Source organism: Orbicella faveolata, unplaced genomic scaffold, assembly GCF_042242905.1.
Source record: "Orbicella faveolata isolate gen_17 unplaced genomic scaffold, um_ofav_v1 contig_12, whole genome shotgun sequence".
Classification (NCBI taxonomy): Eukaryota; Metazoa; Cnidaria; class Anthozoa; order Scleractinia; family Merulinidae; genus Orbicella; species Orbicella faveolata.
In genome coordinates, this window is record NW_028301539.1 from 4,373,401 (window position 1) to 4,393,542 (window position 20,142).

Sequence of the window (20,142 nt, forward strand, 5' to 3'; positions counted from 1 at the left end):
AGCGACCGCCATCAAATGGCCATCAATGCGCCTACGACTCGACTACGACTGGATCATGTAATCCGCCATTTTCGTTCCACCGCAAACTCAAAAGATCACAGGCGGAAAAATATCTGGATTCGAGAGAAAATCGTTCACACGACAAAACTCTCCGGATTCAAAAGTTTTCGGATTCAAAGTTCCCACTTTAAATTCCGGATTCAAAATCTCCGGAGACACGACCAAACCAGGGGGGGTTTTATTTCGGTTTCGTCCACTTTTGTGTAAATGGCAAAATCAATCCGGCACTAAAACATTCTGGATTCATCACGAATCCGGAACAATTTCCTCTAGTGTAAACCTGCAATCCTGGCCATAAGTTGTTGGGACACCTCCCATTTTTGCGCGCTGAAACCCACGATTTCAACTACGTCCTTAACGTTTTAGAACAAAAGATGAATGGAAGCAAGTACAATTGACCCCCCCTCTCCCCTAGCAATGTTGCATGAAAATGAAGCTATTCTGAAGACTAGATTGGATGTGGGAAAAAAGGAAAAAGGGACAATAGAAAGTGGTTAGACAGTTGTGTTGGAACCAAACGCGATTGCTGAAAAATCGCTATTATTGGAATAAGACGTGAATATCTATCTTATCGTCTCTTTGGTTCGAGAATACTGTTCTAGGAGGCGAACAACTCTTGAAACGAGGCTATTCTGAGGCTATTGTCAAGGATTTTTTTTCTTCAAGATTTTTATCAACATTGACAGGGGGAGGGGGTAGGCGGGCTTGCGCGGTTTTGGTCTTAAGAGAGGCTGCCTGTGAAGTCATCTGCCGTAACTGTCCCAACACTTTTGACCAGGATTGTAGTCTTAAATGAACAGCGAACATCCATCTTGTTTTGTTCGCGGAAGTCGGTCACCGAGGAGCGAATTTCAATGAAATATATATATAATTTGATTAAGCAATTAGCCAAAAATAGGTTGGCCGCCAAAACAGTTTAGGGTTTAGCCTAACTTTAACCTTAAGTTTTAAGACTGAAGAAAAAAAGGAAAAAGCACTGAGCATTTCAGTTGTTTGAAACAGAAACATTCGCGCACAATGAACTATGTATAGTACGTGGGTAACCAGGAAAGCAATCCGTCCAGCACAGTAATTGTTCAAATTAACAGCTTACCGAGACACTCGCACTGTCGATGCCTCTTATTTATGACTTTTAGGATTTGTTTACTTTACTTTTTCCGACTTTTTAGCAGGAGAAAAAGCACTAAATGTGCTGGCACAAATAAAAAGGTTTAACCGAAAATCGATCCGTCGAAATCAACAAATACAAATTTAATCACTGTAGCGTTCCTTCAGATCACGTAAGGCTACAAACCAACAATATCAACTTTTCATTACGCTTAACGAATGAACTTAGAACGATTTTCTTTCTAGAACTCGTTCTTGTAATTAAAATGATCAGAGAAAGAACGACAGCCTAAAACGACATAGCAGTAACACCCGAACTCCGAGTAAATGGCTTTTAATTGGCGTTTTTAATTAACGAAATTTCCAAAGCGATGACTTTCAAAATATAAAAGTTAAAAGTGGTCCATTATGTTTTTCTTTTTTCACCCAAATGTTCTAAGATAGCCATCTGCGGTTTGTTGGAAACGAATTATGTATTCAGGGTGACCGCCAGAGTCACGCAATTGTTTACATTCTCACGGCGGTTCAGGGAAAAATTCATGAGAAGCACAGGCCAAGGCGGGCGACTTAAAACCATTTGCCCAGAGATATTTTTTGATTTTCAAACAGGTGGGTGTACAGTTAACCCGTATAAAGTGTTTTTATGGCATTTAAAGTTATAGCCCATAGAAAAATATGGCGATATTTTAGTGCTATAATTCGTTTGAAACACATCGTAATATTTTCCGTTTGTGTTCGATCTCGTTTCAGGCTGAAACGAAGCCTCGATTTATTTTATTTTTCGCTCAGTCATACCATGAAGACCTGAGCTGAATGTAAAGACCATTGAAAGATTCTCAAGTAGCTGTTCTGCGGAGCGCGAAGCAATCAAATATTCGGAAAATTCAGCAAAACCGGAAGTAGATTTTGAGCCTAATCGGAAAAAAATCGTTTTTCGCAAATTTCTCCCCAAAAAAGCTGCATTAGCAGAAACTAACTATGGTCCGTTTGTTTACTAGCTAGGGCCAATCTATGGGCAAAAAATGAGCAAAATCGATTTTTCGACTTGTGCCGTTGTTTGGTCCATAATTATGGGCACTGGCTCTTAAAACTAAACCTTGCATCAAAAATATTTGACACTATGATTTCCCCTTACTTATAATAGTGAAGCCTGGAGCCTCTATACCTGGAATAGTTCCCCAATAGAAAAAGTTCAGTTACAATTTTGCAAACGCTATTTAGTTAACAAATACTTAGGCTTGTAACTTGGCACGTAAAGCTAAACTTGTTCGATTTCCTCTCATTATTAATATTAATAAACACATTCTCAACTATATTCTATATCTCAAAAACAAAGACAATGAATCTCTATTGAAACAAATAGTCCTCATGTCTGTAGATCTCCTCTCAGTTAGAAAAAGAAGTTTTTATTCTAATCTCATGAATATAGTTGACTTTTATAATCTAAACTAGTTTACCTAAATGGTGCAAAATGCTGCCGGAGGGAAAAAGGATTTAAGGAGTGTCAATGCAGAGCAGGGTTACGTTGTTCCCATACAGAGCTCCTGATCTTCGGTAACAGTCAGGTTTTATTCACGTAAAGTCAACTTCGAGAAAAAAATCCCGGTTCTTCCAATTGATAAGTTTCCTTTCTTGTACTAGCCAGGAATATGATAATGTTACAACACCTTATTATCCATCTTTCGCTCCATTATCTGTCCTGTGGTCACTAATGTGGAAGGTTAAAAACAAAGGAAAATTTCAAACCTTTAGCTGAAGCTTACGAGAGGTACTCGCTTTCAAGAGGTTCCAAATATAGTGATTTGACTTGGGAACTTTTGGTATTTTGGAAAACTGGTCGCTGAGGAGAAGCTTATGAGGTAAATATTAATTTAAATATTAATTAAATACAGGAGCCCATTACCCAGAGCTTCCATTTTCCATACTGACCCTCTGATTCAACCCTGTCTCGTATCTTTTTATTTTTAGAAGCACCTCCCACGGAGGTTTTCGCGGGTGTTTTTATAATAGCCAATCATGAGAGAGCTGTGGTGGCCTGCATGTGACGTATAACCATAGAGGACACGAAAGTATTTTAATGATGGTGGAAAGCGAGGAAAGTTTATTATTTTTTAAGGAAGTTATGCGGACGTCAGCGTGTTTTCGCGGGAAGTTATAGAACTCCCGCAGATATCACAGTTCTAAAAATAAAAAGGTACGGGATAGGGTTGACTCAAGGGTACAATTCATATGGAGGCTCCGGGTAATGGGCTCCTGTTAAATATTAATGCAAATATTAATTTAAATTAACTTAGCACGCGGCCAACGCCAACTTATATCTACATGACAGTGACCAACTCGAAAGCTCATTGGCTACTTTGGTCACTGTCAGGAGCCCATGACCATGAGCTCCTGTCACTGTAGACCATTAAATATTGTTTCTTTTAGTTAATTTCTATCTGTATTTATTTTTCCTATATCATTGTAAACCATCTTACGTTAAGTTGTTTTTCTCTGTAAATAGTGTGCGATAATAAAAAAACTGAAAACTTAAAACTGAAACTGAGAGGTGGTCGCAACCCACTTGTGACGCACTAGTGGCTCTTTAGAAAGTGATGACGTCACGTGAAAACGATCTCCTGTCTGGGGACTGGTATCGACAAGAGTTCGGTTCGTGGCCAACCGGCCTCTGGGTATTGACACTACAGGTAGACAATTTGAGAGATTACCAGATGGCGATTACCTCACTTCACATGATTGGAATTCTACGTCGGCGTCGGTATTTTCGGCTTATACTGGGCATTGCAGTGATAGTATTCTTAACATTACTTATCAAGAGTATCATAGACCATTTTACGCAACCTTTAGACCGAATTGATCTCAGAAAATTTCCTAGTAATTACGACATCATTTCACCCGTGGCTGAACCACGAGGATACTCCGAACAGTCTTTATTTTTCTTAGTGATCGTTTCAACCTCTCCAAATAACGCGGATAGGAGGACCATGATACGTCAAACTTGGGGAAATTTCGACAGAAATCGTTTGCCTGGCGATCACCACTGGAAAGTTGTGTTTATGATGGGAAAAGCGGAGGCAGACGAAACGAACAACGCCATCATGTCGGAATACCAAAAATATGGCGACTTGATAATTGGAAATTACATGGACCAGTATAGAGCTATCGTTACAAAAGTCTTAATGGCATTTCAGTGGGCATCGAAAATAAGATGCAGTTATATTTTGAAGACGGATGACGATGTCTATGTCGATGTACCCAAGTTAGCACAATGGCTGATGAACGTTCGCAAAAATCCAACTTCTTTTTATGGCGGAGTTGTATTTAGTGGAGGCGTTGTGAGAGATAAAACTCATCGTCATTACATTTCCCGGGAAGAGCTATCCTTGGATTATTTCCCAGCGTTTTGTAAAGGGTTTATGTATGTAATTTCATGGAGTTTAATTCCAAAGATGGTCGACTTGTCGAGACATGTGACCAGGATTGGACCCGACGATGCATACGTCGGTCTTTTGGCTTATCAGCTTGGAATATCTCCTGTCAGAATTGAAGGATTTCTTCAAGCAGGTTGGTTACACTGGTGTGTAAGTTTTATCAGCTTGTGTCAGTTGCGAGAGCTTCTTGGAATCGGTGATTCTCTTACTCCAGATCAAGTAAGCTATGTGGACCAGGTAAAGACGTCTGTGTCAAACACTGAGAGATACACTGTTTGTATATCTCTACATACAAAACTTTTTCTGCTTTTGTTTTTCTTTCCTACCTTTCTGTTGTTCTTAATCTACAGGTGCTGCGGTAGAAGAGTTTGGCGTAGATTTAAAAAATAAAAATATGAGTACAGTTAAAATGTCATAAATGTTAATTTTTATGTGGGGGTGGAGGGGGGTGGGTGGGGTGCAGCTGGGAACAAGAGGGCAGGAATTGCAAGTCTATGGGCCTAGATTGAGATAAGTACTGCTGTCAAAGACGTTTCTGCTGACAACTGAATATGACAATCATGACAATCGGTCACAAAATGTAACAGAAGAAAGAAGGGCCTTCTCATCTATCAATTCAAGCTACTACCGAAAAAGCAAGCGGTTACATTCTCATCCCCCGTTTCCACGCTCTATGTTAGGAACACCTGGGACTATGACCCCCCATTTGTTTACCAAATATGATGACGACAAATGCCCTGCATTTTATGACTTGGGCTTTCCTATGGATAAACTTTCCTATGGAAATTTGCCTTTTTACTCGGGCTTTCCTACAGAAGCCCAAGTAAAAAGGTAAATGAAGACTTGCCCTGGACAAGCAAAATTTGAGAACGGCTTTTCCATAGGACAAGCTGTAATTGAAGTTGTTTCTTAGCCTTGAGAAAGTATCTATACTGCACCCTTACCTTTCTTGGGGTGGGTATGGATAATTCCGGAAAACATGACATCTTCCAGCCTTCCTTGGGAAACAAAAATTGCCATGCATACATGGTTTTACCTTTGAGGCTTGCCCTTTGGGCAAGCTCTAGCTATGATATGTTGGCCTAGAACTCATTCTCACTAACTTACTTCTGTAGTTTGATTTTCTCAAAAATTTCCTCAAGAAAGTTCACTAGCTTATTGAGCAAGTGACAGACAGGACGGTCAGTTTAAAATGCAGGCTATGGACTGCAGACCTTGGTAAAATGTAAACTGAGGGTAAAATGCAGCCTGCAGACTTATTGAGTAATCGCATTATTGCCATTATCAAGGGCTAACCTTATTTATAGGGTTATTGAAACTAATTTGAGCCTGGGAAAGTCTGCACTTCGGTTAGCCTGAATATCACACTGGTTAATCTGAATATCACTAGGGTTAGCCCGAATGAAGCGTCAGTTAGCCTGTTTTCAGTTAGACTTCAATGAACGAAATGGTAGCATGATCAGTTAACAAGTCTGCATTCTAGCCCCAGTCTGCTGTCTGCATTTTAACCCTGGTGTGCAGTCCACAGTCTGCGTTTTACACAGATCACAGACAGAATCCACTAGCTGCAGGTCATCTGACAGGACTTTCTTTGCATCGTGAACAGACAGTATCGCACTAATTGGAACCCATCCTTACTGTTCTACTTCTTTCATCAACATCCACATACTTTCTAATGTCAAATATAATTAAAAATGTGTTTTTTAAAAGATCTCCTGGTACAAGCTTGGACTTGAATATAAATAACAGCAGCATGTATTATGCATCTTATAGCTGACAATATCCTGGTTTGCCCTTGTTTTCAACCAATAAGTTAAACATGAAGTGCTATGTACTATAAAAGAAAGGGTAGTGAAGGAAGAGAAGCACTTTTTTCAATCATCAAACTAGACAAAGAATGAAACATGAAACGCTACCCCCAGAAGTGCCAAATGTTGTCCTCTTCCTAATGAAATCTTTTGAAGCCAAGAAAAAAAGGATAAAGTTAAACACAGTTCCAAAAATATAAGTTTAGAGGTAAAGTTTATACCCTGCGAGCAGTTGGTTCAGCATAGGAGAAACTAACTGCTCACAGGGTATAAAATTAATTGTTACCAGTGGTGCAATGTATATACTGTAAGCACTAAAGAATTCTTCATTGTGGTGCTTAATTTCATATGCTTGTAATGTATGGTCATATGGTTTGTATGGAAACTATGATTTCTAAACATACAATACACGAAATTCAAACATGATGTGGGGAGAATGAGAGGTTAAGTCACTTACAGTACACAATTGTATTTAATGCTTAATATATATTTATAATCTCTTCCTTCAATACAAACACCTTTCAGTTTCTCAATAAAATTAATGTTTAGATATTTAAATCATCATCGGGATCGTCTTCATCAAAGTCGTCTGCTTCATCAGGTTGGTAAAAGACTCTCCCCTCTCCTACTGATTTTACTGCCACCTCGCTTTTCTTCTCTTCATGGTACATGTATGGAAGTTTCAGGTTGGCCCGAGCTTGACGTTCATTTTCTGTCAGTTTGAGGTTGAATGTGAGGTTTTGAGTTGGATCAACCTACGAGAGTATGAAATAAAGATTAAATTAGGGTGGAAAATCACTGAGGACTAGCATGATTTGGTGCATATAGTGGTTAGAGAACTGCACTCCAGCTTCAGTAGCAGTGATTAAGAATATTGCTCCTCCCTGGGATGGTATACCAGTTCATGCAGATGAAACTTAAAATTTTGACAAGGCCAAATAGTTTGATGGTATTTATTTAATACTCTTGGGCTGGGTTGTTCAAAGCCCTATTATGCTGATCCACGATTAGCGAGAATTTTGATTTCAGTTTTGTAACTTTTTGATAAGGTTTTCTGTTCATATTATTGTTTGTCCTTCAGTTTTTAATTTGTATAATCTCAAACTGCACAAAACATAAGCAGTGAAAAACATTTTTATGCAAGAAAAAATAATTCCTCAGTTAACTTTTAATCCTGAGTTAGCGTCAACGAGCTTTCAAACAACCTGGCCTTGACTAGTGAGAAACACTGTGAGAATAAAGTGTTTACCCAGGGACACAACACAATGACCCTGGGCTGGTCTCTAACTCTGATCACTTCATTAAGATTCCTACACACTCATCATCAGGTCACAGTTCCTCCCATCATAACAAAAAAATAACCACTTTAAACAGGAGAGCATGATGTGATGCATTCACCTCTTGAACAGCCAGTGGTTCGCTGTGGGCCGTAGAAGAGGAAGCATTCCAATCCTTTTCTTCATGTTCTGTCAGTTCATAGTTATCGCCAAGGGTGAAGCTTTCAACCTTGAATAACAATTTATTATTTACAATTGATGTTAATATTTACAAATATTCCTTTTCATTTGTATAATTTTGGTTTTAAAATGCCCCCCTCCTCCCCACCTTTCTGAAAATTCCAATAAACCTCTGTCAGTGTCTTTGCAGAAATCTGCCTTTTGAAATCCCCTTCCTCTTGACTTGGAAATGATTTCCAATTACCCTTCCTTGCGGTGACTACGCATAAATCCTGTGGAAACTTTAGGGCCATGAAAAAGTTCCATGAAAAAGTTCTGACTGAGGCAATGTCCTTGAAAAAATTATGACCAAGGCAATGTCCATGAGAAAATTATGACTGAGGTAATGTCCATGAGAAAATTATGACTGAGGCAATGTCAATGAGAAAATTAGGACTCGGGCAATGTTTATGGTTAAATTCTCTTTCTAGATATTAATGGTGTTTATGATGAGTGTAAACAACAACAACAACACAAAAAACACTTAGGCAAGTGCCTTGGTTTGCCTGTTACTATGTACAGCATAGCTATGGCCCTGACCTTATATCTACAATGTTTTTATACAGAAGTCATTAATTATCCCATTGCAGTACCTTTCTGATCACTTTTCCTGTTTTTCTTTTGTGGAGAATTCTACACCAACTAACTGATGGATCTATAACAAATTATAACTAAACTTGTAATTATGATAATGCATGATAAAATGCATAAGAATTGTAAATTACTTCACATGAATTCACACTTTCTCTCTTTTACAACTTACACTGATTACACTTATAGCCAGAATAGTAGTTTGGGTATTTACCAGAATTTTTTTGCTCAAGGTCTTGTGTCATCCAAAGCAGTGATGAAGCTAGGAAATTCACGGCATTCAAAGTCTGATCATCATGAAGATCTGTGTGCACCAAACCAACAACCTGAACAACTTGATAACCTGACAAGAAAAAAAAAAGGATTTTAAATCAGAAAATATTTCCTTTGAAACTATTTATCTCTGAAGGAAATTAAGGTGGCTCGATTGGATTTTTCAATAGTGACACCTTTCAACTTTAAATATAAATTACAACGTACTAAAACAAAATACAGGAGATTGATATCCACACTCTTGCTAGGGATAGACCAAAATTTCGGGTGTGGTGTATTTTATTGAGATCAGAGTTACCATTAGCAATGCAATGATGTCAATGCTTTTTGTACTCATGATCAATTTTCTTGATTCAAATCTAGAGGTTTTCTTTCTAAACTGTCTACTGTACTTGTAGTTTATATAGCGTGCCTAATGTGTAGCGAGTGTAAACAAATTCTATGAGAGCGATTTCGAGAACTTCAGCTGAAGTGAATACGACATCAGAAATAAGCATTGCCCAGATGGGCCTCAAAGACTTCAACATTATGCACTAAATGGTCATGAATAATATCACATACCTGTCTGTGAGTCAGGAGGATTGGAATACAGCTGATTGAGTAATGTGCACACTGTTGACGAGGATTTCCATAGCAACAGTCTGCTTAAGGAATTGATCACAATAGCTGCTTTAGTTATATAACCTAGAAAAATACAAACAGAATCCATTCATTAAAACAAGAGTCACTGTTGTTCTTATAAATTTCTTTCATTAATTTATAAATTATATTACACAATAATTGAGCTACTACATGCGCTCTCATTGGTCAACAGGTGTGTTTAGATGAGAGTATATATAAACACGGCTGTGACGTATAAGATTTGCACCTGTATTTGAGAATTATTGAAATAAAGTTATGCAAACCCTCGACAACATCTCGGGTTTGTGTAACTGTTTTGAATTCTCCCAACCCTCCTCGTGTTTAGATGAGGTTATGTAAACACGGAAAAAGTGTTCTATTGCTTAATTATTTACTATTTCACTTTTCTAAAATAAGTCTTCATAATTCTTACCGGGATTGCTGTTTTGGGAGGAACGACTTGCCAAGTTACTCTTAACCACTTGTGCTACATTAGAGTTCTGATGGATAACACAGACACGACTGTTATCACAATCATTTCTGCAAAAAGGAGGAAATATGTTAAATAAGAAATTTTCCACAAATTTATGGCTATATTTATTTACAGCATTGTAATGCAAAAGCTAGTATTTCTTTATTTACAGAAACAGTGAGATTATTAGACCAATGATCTTTATTAGGGAGGGGAGGGGGGTGTTCCTAGCTGCAACAATAATTAAAAAATAAACTTAACGTCCTGTAAATAGAGAAATAATGCAAAAAGGTTGTTAAATCATAAAAAAAGGAAAAAAAAAAACTTTTGCATTAAACATCTTTAAAAATTCAGACCTAAGAAAATTGTAAGTAATCACATGTAATACAAGTTTGAGTCATGTAAGTGTTGCTATGATTAAATAAAAAAAAATTGTATAGAAAAAAAATAGTTGCAATGATTATCATAATAATTAAGTTGAATCAAAGAGGTGATTAAAGGATTTTGTAAAAAGTGAAGCTTATTAAATTTCTTACCTTGAGAGATCCCATCCAAGAGGATCAGAGAAACCATCATAGCAGAAAATCCTATGAGTATTTATAATAAGGATAATACGTAAACATTAAGCATGAAACTGTGATTTACCACTGACATTGTTTTTCACTATCAGAGTTAGACAGAGTCGAATTTAAAAATGTCAACAAGAAGTGAGACACAATGTACAACTCTAAACCTTTCTCTCAAATGCGAGTCAAATGCACCAATGAACTGTTCAGGTGACATATCCCACAGTATGGCATGTATGACGTCAGCGCTGAAAAGCAACAAAATTTGAGCCTACATTTATAATATGCAAATATTAGCACTCAAGAAAACTACAACAACTACAACTACAACTATCCTCAAACAGATTAATTGGTCTGTTTTCAGCTGAATTGGGTATTAATAATGAAGAGTAAGCAAAGTAAATTGAGCCGGTTCACTGAAGTAACAGTACATGCATGTGCACCTTGACTGTTAGAGGAAATTATAAATTTCAAAACGGGCTTAAATATATCATAATTTTTACCTTTCAAGAAGTGATTTGACGAAACAGCATAATAAAGGTTTACCATTCTGATTTACGGTGTCTGCAAAGGAGTTGCATACAGATAAGACATAAGACTTAAGCTTGAGCTTTCTAACGTGCAGGCACTACAGACCGATCTCGGGTTTTTTTTTTAATGTCTTCTGAAGCGCGATTTAAACAAATGCGGACCAAAGCACTCACCATGGACAAGAACGAGGTGAGACTTTTCTTTTCCATTTACAATATCTCCAAGAAGCATTTTATTTCTCTTCTCTTAGAGGAAAAGTTACATTTTGATTCTCATGTGCCCGTAAGTCACCATATTGGCCGGGTAATAACTCAGGAAACTGGGTCAGAAAAGTAAAATCGTTATAATTGGTAAGCGGAGGTGTTGCCTAGCAACACTGCGTCCATGACAACAATTTTCATTGAAACGAAACAAATACTTCTCATTACAGTTCTAATTGCTTTTTCCGTAACTTCGAGAACAAGAATGGAAGAGCATGCGGATGCGAAATGGAATCAGCCGGGCTGGAGAATAGAACAAAAGTATGACACAGATGTTTTGATTGGAAATTGGAACGAAGAGAGACGAGTGGTAGGTTAAAAGTTTGGTTGTGATCACTTTCGGTACATTCCGCCGATATGTAATATGCTTAATTTCTTTTACACAAAGAAAACCAACAAGCTGTGCATAATTAGTCCTTAAAACTTACCTTGAAAAGTTTTAGAGTTAAGTTTTCACTTGATGCTCAATTGCCATGGTTTAATAAGGAGGGTTTCTTAATTATTTCAGCAAACGCGCCGTCAAAATGACACACAGATGGTTTCGAATTTCACATTTATTGTTGCAAGCATTTAAAACTCCGATCGCTGATTTATCATTGTATTTTCAGCTGTAGCAAAGGTAAACAATATATTTGGGAAAATAGCCGGTTCCCACGCTGTGGCTGTTATCTAATAGTAACTAGGTACTTTAACTTGTTGTTTTTCTTTCTTTTACATATTAGCTATTTAAATAAATTGAAATACATAAATTTTCCTAATTTTCGTACACAAGACAGAGAAACTAAATTTCTCTGCATTCATCTGAATTATTTCCACTCATTTCGATCTGCGTGACAAAGCTGTGAATCAAACCCTGTCAAAACGATCGTACAATAGAGAAGAGGAAATTTACAAAATGAATGTACAATTTAAAAACAAAGAGACGAATCATTTTTCAAAACTTTTGTTGAGAAATGTCGGAGATATTTTCACACCAGGTAGTAAGTAAAATTATCAGCGTGTGTTTTATACTTGTTCGTAAGTATAAAACACTTGTCAAAAAAGGCTAGGTTTATCTGAGTGCTTCAAAATGTGTCACAATTGACTAACATCCCATCTAGGCCAAAGTAGTAGAGCCTGGTTTACTCCTACAAGGATCAGGAGCTAAGAGGCTCACATGTCCTGGCACTTTTATTGGAACTCTAACAATTTATTGTTGGATTTCCTTCAGCATGAAGAAACTAGGCATACTACTATCCTCCCCTGGATGGGACATCTGCCAACCCCCTCCCCCTCCTACCCTGTTCCCAACAATAATTTTTTTTCTGTATCAGGGGGTCTGCTAACTGGAGTTTTTAATGTCATCCAAGTACGCCACTGTGCCTTGCAAAGTATCTTTGTTTCTACCAAGGGATCAATGCCACTGAATGGTCTCTGGAATATATTGTTGATATTTGTTTCCTCAATAAATGAACAATTTCTGATCTTTTATTCTTTCTTCCTAGTTTGAACGAGGCTCCTCCTTCTTTGACAGTACTCACCGAGTAGATTTCAAGAACTATGGAAAGTTTCTTCTTGATGTCACAACCAGGAGAAAAGCACTTCAGCAACACAATGTAAGCCAATAATTAAAAGAAGCCAAATTTTATTTTCTCTGTTATGGAATAAATCATCTTTGAAGATCCAGAGACAGTTAGTTGGGATAGGACAAAGTAGAACCAGCTTTGATTATTGATGCCAACTTTATCTTGCCCAAAATAACTGCTGTTGAGTCTTGGAGAATGGGGATCAATTTAAAAATTCAGCTGAACTCCTTGCATTGCTATAGGCCAGACAAACAGGTCATCACCCATCTTTAGGCTATCAACAAGTGGTCATATTTGTTGTGTCCAAGCGCTGACCTAATTCATTAACACTATAACGGTATTCTAATATAATATTCTTAAGCTTTGATTGCTCTTTCAGGGATTAGGAAAAGAATTCATTTTTTCTCATCATCAAAAAGCTTATGAAGGCAACAGAATATCATGGTATGACCAGCAATTCAACAAGCGTGAAATCACCGAGTCTAAGCTGCCACCGCTACGGAGCTGGGACAGGCAGAAGCTGGCCTGGGCACCGGAAAAATCTGATTATCCTATACAAGGTTTGTGTGACATGTGTATACATGCCCCAAACTTCACCATTCAATAAATTCTAGCATTATGCTGCACAGACCCCCCCCCCCCCCCCCCTCCAACACCTCTCACACAAGCACTTTTACAGATCATGAGCTGACTCGTTCCTAGTCCCTTCATACAACACCACAAAGCACATCGCAAGGTGAGCAAGGGGTGATGTGCTCCCAACTCACCCTGTGCCTAGCACTGTTGTTTGAAGATGACTGGCGACAAGTCAGGACCACGGGAGCAATAAATTGAGTTACCATGATAATCCTTACAGAAAATGGTCTTCACATAATATGATCAAATTATCCTGGCCATAAACTTATCTTTGGGGAAATATGTAGCAGCCAGTACGGTAGGCTTGATTTCTGTCACGCTCTCAAGTCCAGTCTATGTTCCTTCCTGTCTTGTAAGGAAGGAGTGTGGGCTCCTTTCCTGATCAGCGGCTGATAATCAAGCCTACCAGTTAGGAGAACTTGGGGATCACTATCATCATGCAAAGTTAATTGGGGCCTGATTTTAGTATTTTATATTTCTTCTAGGACATCCCACAAACTATGGACTTCTACAAAAGCTTCAGGAAAAGTGGAAGAAAGAAGCAGCTATGGAAAGCCTGGGAACAAACATGACAACATACAAGTTGTCTTACAATCCTCATCAGAAGGAATCATTTTCTTTCCGGCACTATGCCCCACCCAAAAGTCTCTCATGTCACTTTCATCCCCATCATGTCAACAAAGATCTCCATTTACGGGGGAAACAGATGAACAGTGCTCCAGAATTTCCTCCGACTCTTGCTGTACCACATAACGTACCACCTGATTTTCCACAGTCAACAATTCTGATGGTTTAGAATAATGTTGATCAGTGGAACTGAACTGCTCAAAGGGAACTCCACTTCACTTCAAATTTCCGGGCCCTAAAAACTTCAACCAGCGCCAAAAACATCACTAAGTTGAATTTGTTTATTTACTATCTTCTTGTCAAAAAGATATTTCTTAATGACCTGTAATATATTTATGTTTACATTTAAGCTTGCTTTTCCCAGGTCAAGTGAGAAGGTTTAAGGAATTTCCCTTAATCCCAGAGTCAAATGCTTGTTCAATTACAAAGAAATGTCACTAGAAGTGGACAACTAGTGTGATTAAGAAGCAAGCTATATGAATTGAAAGCTTACGGGTGGCCCAAAACATATTCCACTAATAGCAGTTCCCACTCAATAAAGTGATGCTAGCTTGAGAAAGGGAGCATTGTGAATTTTACAAAAAAAAAAAAAAAGCCAGGAAAGACCAACAACAGGATCCAGTTATCCTTATCAGCTTAAAAATAAACTGTCTTATTCTTTTTAAATGGATATTGAGATAAAGTAACTCTAATCTGATGCTCGGAAATTATTTATTAGTCACAGAGTGAAGATTACCAAGACAAATTAGTTTTCAAAGAAAAGTGTGAATAAAACTGAAAAAGTGGAAGCAACAGATGGAATTGTTTTACCTACACTGTAGCTTGTGTAAAGCCATTTGTAAGAACTCAGTCCATCACATACTTAGATACAATTCAGAACTTGTAAATATATTTTTTGGAAATAAAGTAATTGCACTTCGTCATAAAAAAGATTGTCACATTATTGTGATAACTTGCCATTTAAAAACTCCATCAATCTACCTTGAACACTGAAAATTTCTTTTTCATTGACTTATGTTAAACATGCTTGGTTGACTTTTCATTTTTACTAGCTACTAGTGATTTCTGTTTTCCAGGCCTAAATAGTTGTTGCGGATAATTCTCTGGAAGTAAAGCTAGTAGGACTTGTTCTAGGATTATCGCAGTGAGCCCCCAAATCCTGTGAGGTCCGTTAAGAAACAATGGTAACACGGCCTGGGAAGTGAACTTGGTATACCCACAATTGGTCGGATTACAGACATGCTCCAGAGAAAGTGTGAAGACAGATTCCACCTGCAAGGATGCGATAGGAATATGAAATCTCAAATCATGACACTAAAAGTAATTCAGAAACGTTGTTGCTGTTTTTGTAAGATTTTATGTGTCACAAAAAACTATCAGTAGCTAATAGCATAAAAACATCTCAAATGACTAAAACACATATTTTCCAAGGAGTAACTTTAAAAAAACTACCTGAAAAAGGCTATTTTGAAAGGAGAATTTTGATATTTATCTTGTGATTTAAGGGGATAAGTGAAGAGAAAGTCTGGTCCACTCGTAGAAAAAAAATTGAAAGTAAACTAGGTTAGACTTGCACGTGATCAGATCATCAGCATGAAAGAAAGTCCAGTAGCTCAGGGCTAGTTGATTTATGATGAATCAGTTCTATTACATTTATGCATTATAAACTAATGATCAGGCTAGTAACATTTTTTTTTTTGGGGGGGGGGGGGGGATTAGCAAGACTTTTGCACTAGTACATCACTAAATATTACAGTTTGCCCAAAAAGCAAGCTCGAAAAATTGGTTTTCTCTGCACCCTGGACTCATGACACACAGTAAATGATCGTATAGATTGTTATGATCTTGAATGCAGAAACTTGAAATTCAAAATATTTCCTTTTTCAATTGCATGGCATAGCACAGCACTTGATTACTGGTCCCCTAGGAGAATGAGAGTTTGGTTTCTCATTGGCTTTAGGGTCTCACTTGTGGTTTTCCGTGGGAAGAACTTATCATTTTGTGGTTATCAGTGCACATGCTCTCTCCTTTTGCCTAAATAATACCAGATATCTTGGTGCCCTGTCCTCTGCAATCTCTGGAGTATCAAAAGTGGTTTTGGACAGTTTTTCAGATCGCAAAATACTTTTAAAAGACTAATAATTTGGCAATTTATCCTAAACCATGCCCTTTAACTTCAAACATTTTTTGATAAAATTCTGGACATAACACAGCAATAACAGAATCGAGAACTATAGCTGTGAGGCCCCAGATTCTATAAGGACCATTCATAAACACAGGTCTTTTCATGATGCATACTCCAAGGTGTTTGTGCTTAGTGTATCTTTGATTCTCAGAGCTGCACAGATGATCCAATGAAAGAGTGAAGACTGATGCAACCTGGAGTGGATAAATTGAATAATCTTCTTTCAGTTTGAAGTATGATTGAAAGATTTTTCAGGTGTCAGTCAAAGATCAGCCTTGTAATTTCCATCTACCTTTCTGGCAGTTAATTTAACCCTTGAATGTCCAAGATTGATCAAAATTCTCCTTACAACATTTAGAATGGGGCGACTGAAATGATGAGACCTTACAGGGGTTCATTAAGGGCCGGGCACTGGGCAAATTGACCAGCTGTGAGGATGATTTTGCCCACCTGGTTTGACCATGTAGACAAATGTTTTTCTATAATGAGGTTCAGTTTAAAAAGTTTTGTCTGCTGTGAAAATAAGTTGCCCTCAGGACTGCTGAAAATGTCAGTGAAACCCTTGACCTTTGCTGTGTGATGAAATCATTTGATGACACACAACACCTGCACCGTTTCAAAGGTGAACTGTATAGTTGGCCAAATGAAGCAATAGATTAAGAACACAAACAATGCTCCTAGGCCTATGAATGCAAGAGGTGCTGATTGACGAAAATGAATCAAACTAGAGATTTTAAATTAGTGCAGATCAACACAACAATTACCTACACAAAAGCATTTCATTGTATAAACCATATTAAGTCCCTGAAGCCGCGAAGATATTATAATAAGTGTTACTGAATTCTTACCTCTTCTGGATTCAGCTCAAGTGAATTCACATCAATTTCTCCAATAAAGCCGATGACAGGAGTGATTGCAACTTTACCAAGCTGTTGGAAATGGAAGGAAAAATGAATGATAAAATTGGTATTCAACTAAAAGGCAAGGAGCAGAGTTAAATTAAGTTGCATTCTGCAAGATAATTATATTTAAAGGATAAGTACATGCAAGGCTGTATATACTTGTCCTTTAAATCTAGTAATTACATGCAAGGTTGGGAGGGGCGTTGTAACGTTGTGGTTAGTGTGCTTGTCTCCAGATCAAGCAGTCTGGGTTCGAGCCCTGGCTGGGGACATTGTGTTGTGTTCTTGGGCAAGACACTTTACTCTCACAGTGCCTCTCTCCACCCAGGTGTATAAATGGGTACTGGCGATTTGCAATGAACTTAACACTGGGTGTAACCCTGCGATGGACTAGCATCCAATCCAGGGGTTAGTAGAAATACTCCTAGTCGCTTCATGCTACGGAGACTAGGATAAGCTCAGGCCTTATGGGCCATTTGGCTTGTATACAGACCTTACCTATCTTTACATGGAAGGTTATTTGGATTCCAAATGGAAACTAGCCATCACTAATATACTGAGATTAATTGATATTAATACTGTACATGTAATTAATTTTGACTGGGGATCTTCTTTGAAAAGCCTAGTAGGGCTCTCTAAGATCTCCTGCCTTTACTCAAACTGTCTTGAGCTGATCAGCTCTTAAGATTACTCCCTGAGATTGTTGGAATGTCAGTCACCTACAGCGGTTCTTTTCAGAACTACCCTCACCCAGACGAACAACCTATACAAACTACTGATACTTGTGGGTTCAAACCAATGAAAACAGAATTATAGTTATTACCCTATCTGGCATTGCTGGCATCTGTGCCCAGATGTGCACACGGCTTTTTTCCAGTCCCATCTCCTCTTCCATTTCTCTGACCGCTGTCTCTATGACACTCTTATCTTCCGGATCTTTTTTACCTCCTGGAAAACTGAAAAATGATGCTAAATAAGGCCTTGTTTCAAATTTAAAATTTAGCTACTCTGCTGTTGAGGTGTGCATTTGCCATTCCTTCCCAAGTGATTTTTCAAAATCCTCACCCTTTCAACAAAATATTAACACAATGTCAGCTGAAATTCACCCATCCACCCTTCCCACCCCAATAGTGCATAAAGACAAACAAATCTTACAAGAAAAGCCCAAAGTTAGAAGCAAAACTTGTCAAAATGCACACCCTAGGGAAACCAAATTTAGCATTGCTGTAGCAGTGAGAGTGCTTGCCTCCAACTGTGTGGCCTAGGTTTGATTCCGGCCCAGTGCCATATGTGGGTCAGGTTTGTTGCAGTTTCTTGTTTTGCTACAAGGGTGTTTCTGCAGGTTCTCCGGTTTTCCTCCCTCCACAAAACCAACATTTCCAAATTCAAATTTGACCAGGATAGATGACCCGCATGAAAACCAGCTTCCTCTCTAAACATTGTAATTTATTTTTTATTTATTACAATATTAATTTATAAATTAAGGGAATAAAGCACTGACCTGACCTCTCCTCTGTGTTTGTTCAGCTGATTAGAACGAAGAGTAAAAAGTACTGAGGGAGCAGAGTCAGCAATACAGAAAGGTACAAAAACAGCGGCTTCCTCAGAACAGCTTGCTAACAAAGATTTGCGAGTTTTCATCACTCCTACCTTCTTGACAAAGCGCACTTTGTTAGCCTCAGAAAAGGCATCGTTTAAATCTGAACAAGCTCTTTTCAAACTGGAAGTTCTCATTGTTCTTGAACAGTAAAGACGTGCTAAACCAGCCTTTCTGCTGCACTGTGGACAACATAACGGGGGAAAAGTTGCGGAACATCTCGAAAAATGTTCTGTACGTTGAAATGTACTGTGAAAAGTTCGGGAACAGATTAATTTAAGGCCCTGTGATTGATGGAAGATCCTCCTGGTTACTGTGAAGTTCATTTGAGGCTGAGGACGTCGATGCCTCTCCAACTCAGCAATAATTCAAGCTTACAAGTTTATGAGTTACAGTCTGTTGGGGAGAGTTATAAATTATCCTCTTCTTGCAAATTCCAATCCTGAAACCTTAAGAATACAGCCTTTTTTTAAACATACTTCTCCAAAACGAAGCAAAGATTCATCGGAGACCGAGAATTAGAATATACCAGAAAAAAGTGAAAAAAAGTTCTGAGCGTCGTTCTAAGCGCCATTTTGATTGTTTACGAGAATTGCGTCATATATGAACCACGAATATTCTCTTCATGATAACACCGCTGTGCAAGATTGAATCTTACACATACATACATACATACTTCGTTTCAAGATGGCGGTAGCTAAGTGCTCTGATACGATGTTCTTTAAAAATTTCTTCATATTCGTGGGTTGCTTTTGAAGTAAATTAAGAGATTTTAGTACAAATAGTAGAGCTCCAGCAAACTGTTTCAGACGTTTGCCTAGGTTTGTAGACAGCTGAAGCCTGCAAGCTGGCTCCAGGCCGCAGTCAATCAATAAAATTGATATAAAGAAAGCGGTCTATGCGATAATGGCCGATAATAATCCTCATTTGAAGACATGATTGATCATCGCAGTTATGCACACAACTTAAGCAGTTGTGAAATTACAAGCCTCAAAAAAATTCAGGCGTGAACGGGATTCGAACCCATGACGTTCAAGCCTGATTTTTTTTCAGGCTTTAATTTCACAACTGCTTTTAAAAGTTGTGTGCATAACTGCGATGATCAATCATGTCTTCATATCTTTCTCCGCAGTTCAAATATTTGATCTTTCATATATTCATTTGTATTCTCCACCATCTACGAGACCTTGCCGTATTGACCGAGTGATAACGAGTTTGAGGTTTTCCCGTAAAGACCTCACTCTCGGTAATAAGTAGTAATTTTAAAATCTCACACAAATAACCAGTAATCTTTAAATTTGGTTGCAAACAATCCATATCAAGAGAAAATGGTCTACTTGTCCATATTCCTTCTCTAAACTCCTACTAATCCATAATCCTAAAACCCTCACAGGGCATCACAAATGCCAATGTT

At 38.0% G+C, this 20,142-nt stretch overlaps 4 protein-coding genes across 5 annotated transcripts; 2 read left to right on the plus strand and 2 right to left on the minus strand.

The window, feature by feature from the left end:
- Positions 1-3,746: 3,746 nt before the first annotated feature.
- Positions 3,747-5,008, plus strand: LOC110063774 (beta-1,3-galactosyltransferase 1-like). Its single transcript, XM_020770769.2, has one exon. It carries the CDS (start codon positions 3,762-3,764, stop codon positions 4,986-4,988), a length of 1,227 nt encoding a protein of 408 aa, XP_020626428.2. The 5' UTR covers positions 3,747-3,761; the 3' UTR covers positions 4,989-5,008.
- A 1,224-nt stretch (positions 5,009-6,232) lies between these two features.
- On the minus strand, positions 6,233-11,351 carry LOC110063665 (elongator complex protein 5-like). The gene is made up of 10 exons (XM_020770665.2): positions 11,130-11,351; positions 10,929-10,989; positions 10,593-10,673; positions 10,396-10,446; positions 9,821-9,927; positions 9,328-9,450; positions 8,708-8,836; positions 8,496-8,557; positions 7,805-7,912; positions 6,233-7,161 (listed from the first exon to the last, which is right to left on the minus strand). The coding sequence occupies exons 1-10, from the start codon at positions 11,185-11,187 to the stop codon at positions 6,952-6,954; spliced, it is 990 nt and encodes a 329-aa protein (XP_020626324.2). The 5' UTR covers positions 11,188-11,351; the 3' UTR covers positions 6,233-6,951.
- On the plus strand, positions 11,341-14,836 carry LOC110063667 (cilia- and flagella-associated protein 107-like). Its single transcript, XM_020770668.2, has 4 exons — positions 11,341-11,526; positions 12,701-12,811; positions 13,161-13,341; positions 13,903-14,836. Exons 1-4 carry the CDS (start codon positions 11,341-11,343, stop codon positions 14,211-14,213), a joined length of 789 nt encoding a protein of 262 aa, XP_020626327.2. The 3' UTR covers positions 14,214-14,836.
- Positions 14,312-19,365, minus strand: LOC110063666 (mitochondrial coenzyme A diphosphatase NUDT8-like). Of its 2 annotated transcripts, none has more exons than XM_020770666.2 (4): positions 18,633-19,363; positions 17,955-18,087; positions 17,078-17,158; positions 14,312-15,316 (listed from the first exon to the last, which is right to left on the minus strand). In XM_020770666.2, exons 1-4 carry the CDS (start codon positions 19,052-19,054, stop codon positions 15,062-15,064), a joined length of 891 nt encoding a protein of 296 aa, XP_020626325.2. In that variant the 5' UTR covers positions 19,055-19,363; the 3' UTR covers positions 14,312-15,061. The 2 variants fall into 2 exon arrangements, with proteins under 2 accessions (XP_020626325.2, XP_020626326.2); XM_020770667.2 differs by lacking the exon at positions 14,312-15,316 and adding an exon at positions 15,379-16,423 and having other exon boundaries at positions 18,633-19,365.
- Between the last annotated feature and the right edge of the window lie 777 nt (positions 19,366-20,142).

Coding starts and splice junctions, on each gene's coding strand:
- LOC110063665 (XM_020770665.2), bottom strand. CDS start 11,187: ATGCTTCTTGGAGATATTGTAAATGGAAAAGAAAAGTCTCACCTCGTT. Junction 10,674..10,928: donor GTCAAATCACTTCTTGAAAG/GTAAAAATTATG, acceptor GTTGCTTTTCAG/CGCTGACGTCATACATGCCA. Junction 7,913..8,495: donor CAGGAAAAGTGATCAGAAAG/GTACTGCAATGG, acceptor TTGTTATTCAAG/GTTGAAAGCTTCACCCTTGG.
- LOC110063667 (XM_020770668.2), top strand. CDS start 11,341: ATGACAACAATTTTCATTGAAACGAAACAAATACTTCTCATTACAGTT. Junction 12,812..13,160: donor AAGCACTTCAGCAACACAAT/GTAAGCCAATAA, acceptor TTGCTCTTTCAG/GGATTAGGAAAAGAATTCAT. Junction 13,342..13,902: donor ATCTGATTATCCTATACAAG/GTTTGTGTGACA, acceptor TATTTCTTCTAG/GACATCCCACAAACTATGGA.
- LOC110063666 (XM_020770666.2), bottom strand. CDS start 19,054: ATGAACTTCACAGTAACCAGGAGGATCTTCCATCAATCACAGGGCCTT. Junction 18,088..18,632: donor AAACACAGAGGAGAGGTCAG/GTCAGTGCTTTA, acceptor ATCATTTTTCAG/TTTTCCAGGAGGTAAAAAAG. Junction 17,159..17,954: donor TGCCAGCAATGCCAGATAGG/GTAATAACTATA, acceptor CATTTCCAACAG/CTTGGTAAAGTTGCAATCAC.
- LOC110063774 (XM_020770769.2), top strand. CDS start 3,762: ATGACGTCACGTGAAAACGATCTCCTGTCTGGGGACTGGTATCGACAA.